This window comes from Vigna unguiculata, chromosome 5 (assembly GCF_004118075.2).
Source record: "Vigna unguiculata cultivar IT97K-499-35 chromosome 5, ASM411807v1, whole genome shotgun sequence".
Classification (NCBI taxonomy): Eukaryota; Viridiplantae; Streptophyta; class Magnoliopsida; order Fabales; family Fabaceae; genus Vigna; species Vigna unguiculata.
The window spans coordinates 40,316,514-40,329,600 of NC_040283.1; the positions used below are offsets into that span (position 1 = coordinate 40,316,514).

The 13,087-nt window shown below is 34.3% G+C and overlaps 1 protein-coding gene across 1 annotated transcript; it reads right to left on the reverse strand.

Annotated features, from left to right (window-relative positions):
- Window positions 1-4,218: 4,218 nt before the first annotated feature.
- LOC114183892 (receptor-like protein kinase HSL1) lies at window positions 4,219-7,918 on the reverse strand. The gene is made up of 2 exons (XM_028071064.1): window positions 4,969-7,918; window positions 4,219-4,864 (listed from the first exon to the last, which is right to left on the reverse strand). The coding sequence occupies exons 1-2, from the start codon at window positions 7,574-7,576 to the stop codon at window positions 4,470-4,472; spliced, it is 3,003 nt and encodes a 1,000-aa protein (XP_027926865.1). The 5' UTR covers window positions 7,577-7,918; the 3' UTR covers window positions 4,219-4,469.
- Between the last annotated feature and the right edge of the window lie 5,169 nt (window positions 7,919-13,087).

The following is a 13,087-nucleotide window of genomic DNA, read 5'->3' on the forward strand; positions in this document are numbered from 1 at the left end:
AAGATAAAAAGGTTTGAACTATACGATGAATTTATTTTTGTTATTTTTTCTATTTATTATTCTCAAGATAATAATATAAGAGAAATTATTTTTGAAGATCAATTATATTAAAAAATCTCATTTAAATATATAATTATACTCAAATTTTCCTATTCGGAATTGCTCATTGTACACTACAAGTAGAAACATTAGTAGAACGTGTATCATGAGTATAGCCAAATGGGACCTATGAACATAAAACAAGAATCTTATTATCAATCTTTGGCTTTATTTACCAAAGTTGGCCAAGAGAAGTAAGAAAATCATTGCCATGCAAAATTACAGACCTATTTATCCTTCATTAAATAAATGTGGATAATTAGAGAATATATGTGAGAAATCAAATGAAGGGTATAAAGATTATTTGATTAAATAATTTATCAAACTGGAAAGGGTAAAAGGATTGGACAATGATACTCTTAATTCAGTGTTGGTCTTTTCTATTATGTTACTTTTTTTTTTTCTTTTTGCTTTATTATCTTTTCTTAATTAATTATCAGTTATATGACACCTAATGATTAGCAATTCAGTTGGATTTTATATTCTCTATCTTTGTGGCTTTTAGTTACACTGATGATAAGGGAGACCCTAAGCCCAAAGACACTTGCTGAAACAAGGTACACAGGAAGAATATTTTGGGTTTCAGTATCATGCTTAAAAAAATGTATATTTAAATTTTATAAACTTAACGTGTCTATTAATTATTTCACTTTTTTATTTGTTTTTCTTTGCTTTTTGTTTTCTCTTAATGTACTAAATAGAAAGTACTACATTATATTAGTTTATGGAAAAGATTCAGTTTAAAATAAAAACGGTGATAAACCAGTTTCAATCTGTTTAATTGTTGGACCTTTTGAAGATTCATTCCTGCACCCTCACAATTATTAAATTCATCTTCAAAATATTAGGAAAATATTTAAATATCTTACACTATTGTACCTCCTCACACCACAACACTTCTATTACACCGCTGATGCAAACAAAAGAAGTAAAGAGAAAATACAAAGAAAAGAAAATTCTGAAAAACGTTTTTTAAATATATTTTATGTTTTGCAAAGTTTTCTTTTCTGAACATATATCATGTAAGAGTATTTTAAAAAATTCGTTCCAGAACATATTATATATTTCAAAAAATTGTTTCAGAATATATTTTAATGTATTGAAAATTTTATTCCAAAATTCTGTTCTAGAAATTTTGTTCTGAAATACATAAACTGCAAGTCACTTTTAAGGAGATACAATGTCATTTTGAAAACTTTGAGCGTGGGTGAAGAAATTATGGGGCTGCAGGAAGTAGAAGCCCCACAAGGAATGAAAACTGAAGAAGGGAGGCCCATTAGTTGAAACCATAAAGTTAAACCCAATATTCATTTACGGTTATTTATCCCATCGCATAATATTTATCTTTGCATAATTTGACCGTAGTATATTTATTTATAATAATATATAAAGAGATATTTTTTTTATTCATATTTTGTTATTCTAATTTTATCTTTAAGTATTATTTTAAAAATTAATCAATTTATAAATAGTTTATTTCTAATCATTATTCTAAAAAATTATTTTGTCTTTAACCATTTTAAAAACTTCTTTTTGTATACATTTTTTTTTATCTTTAATAACTATTTTAAAAGTTAATTAAATATTTCTTATCGATCTTAATTCAATTTTTTATGAAAATTAAAAATGCGAATACACAGGTGTTATCATATTTGTGATCTCGCTAGTTTAAATAAGATTGTTTTACGCACCATTTGAAAGGAATTGCAAAATGGGTCAATTCAACCTATTTTGGCCCGTCCTCCATTTTGGCTCGTAAAATATGGGCTAGGTTGACTCGTCCCACAGTCAAAAACAAAGGTTTACTTTCCTGGTCCGCCCCATCATGCGGGCTGACTCGTATTTATAATGAGCAAAATAAAAACTTTGTTCATAATAATTTATATTCATTTCCTATCGAAATAATTCCATTTACTCTAACTAATCAAAGACTAGAAATAATAGCAACAAATATTATAGCTAAATTACAATAGCAACATGTCACATTACAAGACAGATACAAATTTGTTAATCTAAAAATATATAAAAAAATATTCCATATTTAAGAACTAAAATCATTATCTTATATACAATGATTATAATAATAATAATAATAATAATAATAATAATAATAATAAAAATAAACTTACAGAAACAACGGGATGAATGATATGAGAATTGGAAAAAAAATAATTTTAATTTTGTAAACGAGTCAGTTCGTCCCTCCCCGCCTTTAACTTGTGTGAAATGTGGTTCTGTGCAGACCAACGAATTCAACATCACAACCCATCCCACATTTTTTCTGCAAACATGCAAACCAACTCGCTTGGCTGCTCCAAATTATCATTCTTATATCCGTAATCATAGAATTATTAATTCCATATTAACTATACAAAAAGATAAACCATTTTCGTAAATTCTGAAATAATTGATCCGAAACATTTTTTTTTATTTCAGACTCAATAATTAGGAATAAAGATTTTTTTTATTTAAAATTAGATTGTTTAAAAGAAATTAAGGAAATACCACAAGAAAGTATAGGACTATGAGAGAGAATGAAGCTATATTTAAAGTTTATTAAAATAAATTATGGGACTAAAACTGTTAGAATGGAAAAAGTTTTGACTCATGACATTAAGCACCAAAATGGATCCATTAGATAAATTACTACAAGATGAATTATTTTTGCCTCAAAACCTTTTTCATTATCATTAGGGAGACATTTGAAGCTAATTATAGTCAATAAAGTTAAACCTGCTCAGGTAGAAAAAAATTCATCCCAAACACCAAAACTGACTTTTTCAGTCAAACAAAAAAAAAAAAACTCACCAAATCAATTATGGTAAGGTATGACTTATGCCCAAACCTTATTATTATAACCAGTTCATTCAATATAAAAATATTACAGTTATCAAGAACAAATTTATTCACGCTAATTAAATGTTACATATATAATCATGAAATCTTTTCAATAAGCAAAAATCCATTCAATATAAAAATATCACAAGAACAAATTTTGTTTGCATTAATTAAATGTTACATCACTAATGTATTTGTAAGTTTAAAAGTTGAATGGATATTATAAAATTTCTCTATTGAAATAATATGACATGACAACGAATTTCGATTTAATTAAATTTTAAACTTTTTTTATAAATTTTGTATTTTTAATTGAGTAATAATTTTTTTTTATTATTGAGTATTTAATATTTTTATATTTTTTTCATGAAGTCTTTGATATTTATTTACTTTTTAACATGAAGATGTAATTATTATTTTGTTTCATCATTTTTGTTATATGTATACACAGATTAAGAAATATATTTTTTTATTATTTATATAAAATAATATTATAGATATTATAACATTATGAATTATTTCTATTATTTCTTATTTAAAACATGTTGGATAAAATGGAACTTGTTCTCATAATAAATATTACAATCAACATGAAAGTGATAATGACTACCTAACACTTTTTTTTTACTATTTCCATTAGAAACAACAACCCTTTTATCATATAAATATTCTACAACAATAAATAAATAAAATCTTTGCCAATAACTAATAATAATATTAAATATAAATTGAAATATAAATATCATATCTTTAAATTAAATTTTATAAGACTTTTGCATCATAAAAAATACACATCAAATCTAAAAAATGAAGTGAAATTCTTTAATAAATAAAACGGTTTTATGTTATCATCATTGCTCCATTAGTCATTTTCAAAGTTAATCTTACCCTAAACAAGGAAAAATATATCCCAACACATTAAATTTGAGATTTCATTTGGTTAGATCTCTATCAAAAGGTTGGCAAATCATTCAATCTACCAAAAAACCTCTGTTTGATTATCTGTCGGTGATTAAAATCTATTCAAACTCATGAAATCAAAAAGTAACTTCATTGAACAGAAGCTTCATCAAATTTTGTGATTTCTAATAAGCTTTAATCAGGATATATTCAAAGAATGTGATAGAGAATATGTTTGTAATATTTTTCTTAACTTTTTGTAGAGAAGTATTGATATCATCTGCAGACTCAAGTGACAGAGCCATTGATGAGTATCCCAACAGAAGTTAATGAACAGGCAAAGCAACTAGATATGGAGGGATAAAGATTGGCACAAGGCAATTTCCTGAAAATATATTATATTACATTTTAATGCAAAGTAGAACATAATATATAATCTAGTGAGAATTTCATTATATCATTTTTAGCTGGAATTAAAGACGATTTATAAGATTGAAACTGGAGAGTTATTGGCCTTTCTTACAATTGCTGTTTCAAGAACTATTGCCTAAGCAAGAACTAAGTTTTAAGTAGCAATTTACCAAAGCTGAAGAGAAAATTGCAGCTGATTACTTTGATTTTCAGAATGTAGCTCAAACTAAACTTCCCTGATGATCATTATCAGAGGGCACTTCCTGAAAATAAGGAGAGAGTTTTCCACTTAAGGATTTGGGAAGAACTGGTGCAGTTACTTCCTTCAGCATTTTCACCACTCTACGCATTGAAGGACGAGTTATAGGAAGAGAAGTAGTGCAAAGAAGCCCCACGCTTAGTACCTTTCTCATTTCTTCCCTATATTCACCATCCAAACTTGGATCAATCACTTCATCTTGTCCTTTCTGATCCATTGTGGAGTAAACCCATTTCACTAGATCCTTTTCCCCATACTCTGGATCAAGAGGGGGCTTCCCAGTTACCAACTCCAAAATCACCACACCAAAACTATATATGTCACTCTTTTCATTCACCCGAAGAGTATAAGCATATTCTGCATCAAATTCAACCACCAAATCCCATTAAATCTATGCAGATGGTTAACTGTCACATAAGTTTTATGATACAAGTTTAAGATTTAAGGTTTAAGTTTTGTACCTGGTGCAATGTAACCATAAGATCCAGCAATCACAGACATAGATTGTGCACCTTGGTTGGCTCCATTCACGATTTTGGCAACTCCAAAATCTGCTACTTTTGCTCCAAATTCATCATCTAGCAAGATATTGCTAGATTTGACATCCCTATGGACAATAGGGGGCACACAATCATGATGCAGATATGAGAGCCCTTCAGCAGCATCGATTGCGATTTTATATCTGGTGGGCCAATCCAACAAGCCTTTCTTGCTACTGTGCAACAAATCAGCTAGACTCCCATTTGGCATGTACTCATAAACCAAGAGCTTGCTGTCTTTACTGTTGCAGCAACACCATAATCTCACGATATTCTTGTGCCGAATCTTGCCCAGTGTTTCGACCTCAACTTCAAACCCATCCTTCTCAGAATCAACAGATCCATTTCCCATGTTTGGTGCTCCGAACAATTTCTTCACAGCCACCACCTCACCATTGCTCAGGGCCACTTTGTAAACCTTCCCAGATGCTCCACTCCCTATGACATTGTCCTCGCTTAGCAGTTTAACAACCTCGAACTCACTGAACCCCAGCTTGTGAAACGACCTCCACTTTGAAATCTGAAACCCCTTTTTCATCTTCTTGAAATTCCGGAATTTGAAGTAGAACCAAGACACCCCGACAATTAGCACAATCCCAGCAAGCACAAATATGAACCGGAAAATCCACACATATTTCCTGCCCTTACCCTCATTCTCATTCAAGCTTGGACACAGACCAGAGAGAGAACTACACAGCCCCGGATTCCCGAGAAAACTGTTTCTATAATACTCGTTGGCATAAAGAGGAGGAATCTCCCCAGAAAACTGATTGTTCGACAAGTTCAACAAGTTCAGCTTCATATTCTGCAGCTCAATTGGAATCAGACCAGATAACCGATTATTAGAAAGATCAAGATACTTAAGCACAGGTAAGTCCAATAACTCCTTAGGAATACTCCCATCCAATCTATTATTCGCCAAATCAAGTTCATTGAGCGTCTTCCAACCACCAACACTAGCAGGAATCTCTCCAAAAAGCTGATTGTCGCTGAGGACCAGCCTATCCAACTGACTCAACCCAACCACACTTGTCGGAATCCGGCCAGTAAGATTATTATTATTAGCAACAAACACTCCAAGATTAACCAATTCACCAATCCCCTCGGGAATCGACCCAGAAAAATTATTTCCTGAAATTAACAAAATTGAAAGGCTCCGCGCCCCGGAAATCCCATTAGCAATCGACCCAGAAAGAGAGTTCTCAACAAGCTCCAACAAATTCAAATGGGGCAAACCCCATAACCCCCCCGGCACAACCCCAGAAAGGTTATTGTTCCTAAGCCGAACCCTTCTCAAACTCTTGCATTCCCCGAGACTTTCGGGGATCCTCCCGGAAAACGTATTGTAAATCAAAATCAGCTCCTCCAACGCTCCTCCGCCGCACAACCCCGCCGGAATCTCGCCGGAGAATCGATTAAAGGAAACGTCGAAACTCTTCAACTTTGAGTTTCCACCCAACCCGCTGGGCAACGACCCAGAGAGTGAGTTGTTGAACAACTTCAACTCGTACAAGTTGTCCGAATTCACTATACTCTCCGGCAAAGTACCCTCGAGTTTATTAGCGTACAGGTTCAGCGACCCGAGTTTCTTCAACCCGCACAACTCGTCCGGAATCGTCCCGGTCAACTCGTTCGTGGAGGCATCGAACCTTTCCAAGTTAGCAAGGTTTGCGAACGCGGCGCGTGGCAACGCACCGGAGAGCGCGTTCTCGTAGAGTTCGATTTGTACAATGCTGCGCAAACCCGACACGAGTTGTTCAGGTATGTTTCCGACGAGGTTGTTTATGGACAAGTCGAGGTTTGTGAGCTTCGTCAAGTTTCCTAGAGAAGGAGGAATGGGGCCTACAAGGTTGCACCCTGCTAGCCAGAGCTCCTCGAGATTCGTGAGGTTCCCCAAAGAAGGAGGAATGTGACCTGCGTCAAAGTAAACGTTGTAAGCGAGATGAAGCTTTTGGAGCGTGGAAACGTTGCCCAGGAAAGAGGGAATGGTTCCGTTCAGGAGGTTGCTGACGAGGAAGAGGCTTCGGAGTTGGCGGAACTGGCCGAAGCTCGCAGGAATCTCGCCGGAGAAGTTGTTGGAGGAGAGGTCGAGGGTTTCGAGGGCGGGTAGGAAAGCGAGGGCGGAGGGGATGGGGCCGATGATGGCATTCTCGGAGAGGTCGAGCTTTCGGAGGGCGGCGCAGGCGGAGAAAGCGGCGTCGGGAAGGGTGCCGCCAAGGCTGTTGTTGGCCATGGAGAGGCTGGCGAGGGAGGGAAGGCGGCAGAGTGCGGCTTCCGGGAGGGGGCCGGAGAGCTGGAGGTTGTCGAAATTAAGGGAGGCGACGGCGCCGGTGGCGGCGTCGCATGTGACGGCGGTCCAGTTGCATGGGGTGGCGTCACGGTGGTTCCAATCGGAGAGGGCGTTTGTGGGGTCGGAGAGTTGGAGCTTGGCCTGGAGGAGGAAGAGACCGTCTTGGTTTAGAGAGAGAGTGGGGTTTAGAGAGAGAAAGAGAAGCAGAAACAAAAATAGTTGATGGCTACGGTGAAGCATGGTTGTTCTGGTATTGGCTATGGTGTGGGATAATGAGAGTTATATTCAGACGTAGAGAAAGTGAAGGAAGGAGGAAGAAACACAGCAACATATCAGTTCAAAACGTAGCATGGCTATGGATTGAGTTGTTATTTTGCTATATTTTGAGTTTAGTGTGAGTGAAAAAGGATGGATTCTTGGATCTCCTCTTCTGCTCTGTTCTTTCTTCCAAGGTTTCTTCTCGAGTCAAGATCAGAACTCTCTCTCTCTCTCTCTTTCTTGCATTTAAATTTAGCTCCAGAAAGATCCTATTCCTGTTGGAACTTTTTGTTCAAACATGTAGCAAACAGAATCTAAAATTTCAAAGATAGTACACTCACTTACCCAAGAAATAACTTGTTTATCTCTCAGAACAATATAATAAAAATCTTCATTAACATTAAATATTATATTTAGTTTTTAAACAAATACTATATTTCTTTCTTTCTACCAAGAAGTATACAGAATTACTATATACTACTTAATTAGTATTTCTCTCTAAAGGTAGAATGATGGTATTATATATTCAAATCAATTCGAAATATTATCTATTAGTCTGTAAAAAAGAATCTTAAAAAATGAAAACTATTAAAAGTATCAAAAACTACTTTAAAGTGTTATTAGTCTGTAAAAATGAAGTAGTTTTAATATTTTAACCACAACCTTAAAATGGGTTTGCCTTTTCTTAAAGGTTATGCTGTGCATGTTTGACTGAATTAAGTTAGGGACAGAGAATCATGAATGCCCAACTACAAAATGGAGAATAGGTGGCAATTATTTGTGTAGGATTAGATGAATGAGAGGGTAACAGGGATGACCATTGTGTTTGAGGATGTAAGATTTGGTCCACACCCAGAAAAAGATATGCAAGGACAAGTGTGTTGTTACTTTCATACATCTCTCGGTAAAGAACATCAAACTTACAGTTTTAGCTTTATATTATTTAGTAAAACCTTCAAAGAATTTCAACCTCAGGAATGCAAACATATATATACACGACACGTCTAAAGTAGAATATATTCACAAAACCAATACCTCCCATTCTTTGCTCTTTAGAAAAACAATTCCCTTTTTCCCTTTCTTTCTCTCCTTTTCTTTGTAACCATTGGTAGTTGGATATATTTTCTAACTTTGCAATATCAAATATTCAGATAATGATGATATGTAGGCATATTTTCCATGAAATTTTAGGTGGATTAGATTTTGTTCTCGGTTGATGCATTTTATAAATGAAAATATTCATTAAACTAATTTATTTATTTATGACTATCGTAGATAGACTCCTATGTGTTGTATAAAGAAAATTATCACTAGTACAAAAAATACATATTACATAAGTTATTTAGTAACAATTACATCGATTTTGGATCTGATGTAATAAATTTGATATTATATTCTTACAAGGATATAGTGATCTCAACACATCACTCATTGGTCTTATGTCTTTTTGTGCCTTTAGTTCTTTTTGACTCCAAATACTTACCTATTATTATACATGTAAAAAACACTTTAACATCCAAGTAAATTTTCAATTCGACCAATTACTATCAATCAATGCAAAAGTATGAATCACTTACCTCTTATCCAACTATATGTATTTATAGTGGTGATGGTGGGCCTTGGTTCATTCTTGAATTTGGTGCAGGCCCAATCTCTCTTATCATGCTTAGCTCGCATAATCATATAATTAAATCAATAATCACGTTTTTAATAATATTAGTTGAGATTTGATTTAGTTTGAATTCTACCAAGATCTATTTTTTGTGGTCAAGATATTTTATAGTTTTCGAAGGGAGTTGCCTACAAGTGCTGCTAAGTTTCAAAGTTCCTTCTTTGAGTTCATAGTCTTAATTTTAAGTTTTCGGCCTTCAAGTTCTTGGCCAATATTAGTTGTTGACTTAATTTTGTAGAAAAAAATGTTCTTCAGTAACTGTGTCATATAGTACAATATTTAATCTCATATTTTAGGTTAGAGTTGATATTTTATGAGTTTATTCATTATTTATTGATGTCAATGATTCACCTTAATATTGGCTCAAACAAGTAAAAAATATCTTGATAACAGTTTTAGATAAGTGTGTCCCATCGTGGCAAATGACGATACAAGTAAGGCACATTACTTTCGCTAGAGGGAGAATGTACCATTGTGAAAGGAATTAACACTTGAGAAAGAGATTGTTTGAAATTCAAGTGAGTTCAAATTCTGACATTGCAAAAAAATGAGCAAGACAAATAATGTATAAGGAGAAGGACTAACTATTCCAAGGTTATGGTTCTAAGTAGAAGGTGGTATCATAATTTTTTATATATGTTGTTCATGACTCATTAGTATTAATGGTGTCTCCCCTAAAAGAACCCAATGCATAAACCAGTGTAGAATGTTCTTATAAATATTATAGAAAAAGCTCATGTAGCAATTTTCACATTGATTGTGGAGAATAATTAATATGAAAAATGGCATTGGAGCCTTTTTAAGGGTATACTTCAAATTTAACCTACCACCACTACAAGAAATTCTTTATTTATTGAAAAAAACTTATCGACAAAAATAAATTTATTGATTGGTCTTTACTATCGACAAATATATAATGGTAAATTCCATTGAAAATTTCATCATTAATCTAGAATTGTTATTACCAACAGGTTTTTCGTCGTTAAAATGACGTTAAATTTTCTACTTTGAATTTTGACCATTTCGTGGTAAAATTTGTCACTAAATTTATCAAAAATTAGGCTTAATTAAAAAAAATATAAAGATTACTAATTAAGCCTTAAATATTTGGTGCCCAATTTATTGATGATTTACCAACAAAAGAACTTGTCAATAATCAAAATTTTATTTTACTGATAAAAAAAGTTGTTAGTAATAACAATTCTAGATTATCAATAAAAAATTTTAACGAAATTTACCAATAGTCAAAATCTATCGATAAACTTATTTTTTTCCATAACTAATTTATTTTAGTGTAACTTTCTTTCTCATTATCTATTTACATCACTTTATTATCATCTTTGTTCTAATTTTGAAAAGAGAATTATTGTGAGAATATGATTCAACACATTTTAAGCAAGTAAATTAATCAAACACTAACCTTGTGTTTGGATGGAGCATTTCAACAATGCTTAGAAATTGAAATGCTTTGTATTTGAATTGCTTGTAATTAAATTCCATTCATTTTTTAAATAACTTTGTTTGGATAAGGAAATTAGAATACCTGACATTTCAATTTCTTGTTTGGAAAAAAAATTGAATTTATTGTGAGATAAAATTGAATTTTAACAATATTTATTTTACGCTTAATTATGTTTTGAATTCATGATAAATTTGGAAACATGCTCAACAATCCAAATAGGTCAGGCAGACCCAACTACGCAACCGGATTGGTTAGACCCGACGACCCACCTGAGCTGGATCGACTGGAAAGCCCAAACAGGCTGGGTGGCCCGATGATCTAGAGGCCTGACGGCCCATAGTGCACGATTGTGCCGTCAAGTTCGTCAATATTCGGACCCGAACAGGCCCGACGATCAAGACGGGCCCGACGACCTGAACGGGCCCGAAGACATGGACGAGCCCGACAATCCGGACGGGTCCGAATACTCGGACAGGTTCGACGACCCGGACGGACCTGAAGACCTGGACGGGTCCGACGACTAGGATGGGCCCGAGGACCCGGACGACCCGACAACTCGGATGGGCCCAACGACTTGGACACGTCCGACGACCTAGAAGGGTCCGACAACTCGTACGGGCCAGTTCAAACCGTTAGGTTCGTCTGGATAGTTTGGCTCGTACGAGTCGTCGGGCCCGTTTGGATCGTCGGGACTGTTCGGTTCATTGGGCCCGTCCGGGTCATCGTTCCCGTCTGGGTCGTCGGGCCCGTTCGGGTCGTCGGGCCCATTCGGGTTGTCGGGCCCATTCGGGTTGTTGGGCTCGTTCAAGTCGTCGGGTCTGTCCGCGTTGTCCCGCACTTCCTGGTCGTCAGGTACGTCCGGGTCGTCGGGCTCATTCGGGTTGTCGGGCCCAATGATTTGGAAGGGCTAATTTGGGTCGTCATGCTCGTTTGGGTCGTCGGGTACATCCAGGTCTTCCGAGTCCATTCAGGTCGTCCGGGTCCATCCAGGTCGTCCGGGTTGTCTGGCCCGTCTAAGTCAAGCCCGTCCAGGTCATCAGGCCCTTTTGGGTCGTCAAACCTGTATGGGTCATTGGGCCCGTTTGGGTCGTCGACCTATCCGGTTCGTCGGGCCCGTCTGGGTCGTCGGGCATTTATGGGTCGTCGGGCCCGTCCAAGTCGTCGGGTCCGTCTGGGTCATTGAGTACGTCCGAGTCGCCGTGCCCGTTCGGATCGTCTAGAATGTGAGGTTGAGTGAGAAGAATTTCAAATTTCACCTATTTTGAGGGTATTTGAATTTGTACTAATTTAGCTAATTGAAATCCATCAAAAAAAATGCTTGGATTTGAAATGCTTTTTAATTTTTTTATACAAACAAAACATTTCATTAAAAAAAATATAAATTCTTAAAAAAAAATGAATTGCTTCGTTAAAATATTTTATCAAACAAACTCTAAAGTTTCATTTGTTGCATTTCATTAGATGCGAAATTTACTAGATGATAAGTTGTAATATAAATTATTGTCTAAATTTTGATCATCGATATTAATATGGTATCACTACAATTTTATTCTAGTTGAGATTTTATTGATTGTGTTGCCTGTATTGGTCCTTCCTTGATTTCTATGCTCAATATCCTAGTTAAAATGTATTTTGTACTTTTATACTCGAATAGAATACCAATTTATTAATTCTTTCTTCAATTAATAATATGTGATTTAATTCTCTTAATTAATTTCCGCAATTTTTTGTATTTATACTTTTAAATTTCAAATTTGTAGTTTAATTGTCGATTTTGCACAAGTTTAATTATTCATTTTATTTTGAACCAATTAAATCATAATCCTAACATATTAATCTAAGGTCTTATGAAAAATTAATTTATTAAACTAAAATGTAAAAGAAAAGTCAAATGTTCATAAAGCTAAATATTTAAACCGAAATTAGAGATTTCTGAATATAAGTCAAGAAAATGACTAAAATCTCATGTAAAAGAAATAAAGAGGATGAAGTTCCTTTTAACCAATTAATTATGCTATGCTTGTAAAATTAAGAAAGAAAATTTATCATTTTAAAAAAAAAGCTGTAACTATGGATTAAAATATGTAAGAAATAAAAGAAAATGGAATTGTGAAAATTTAAAGGATGGTTGGAAATACAGTAATCACCGAAAATGATTACGAAATTTGAGGCCATGGACAAAAGTGTAGACTCTGGGTCAACCACTAAGCCAAAAAATAATAATAAATAAATAAAGGGAGTAGTTGAAAATAATAGGGTTCTAATTTCTCTGTAGTTTGAACACTGAAATTTACAGGGACAGAGGTGTGGACGAATACTCAGAAGTTTGAAAAAAAAAATACATAGCTTTCTGTATCAC

What these genes read in the sequence shown, in the direction of transcription:
- LOC114183892 (XM_028071064.1), bottom strand. Translation starts at nt 7,576, where the DNA reads ATGCTTCACCGTAGCCATCAACTATTTTTGTTTCTGCTTCTCTTTCTC. An exon ending in TTATGGTTACATTGCACCAG is followed by an intron (nt 4,865 to 4,968) that starts GTACAAAACTTA and finishes AATTTGATGCAG; the next exon opens with AATATGCTTATACTCTTCGG.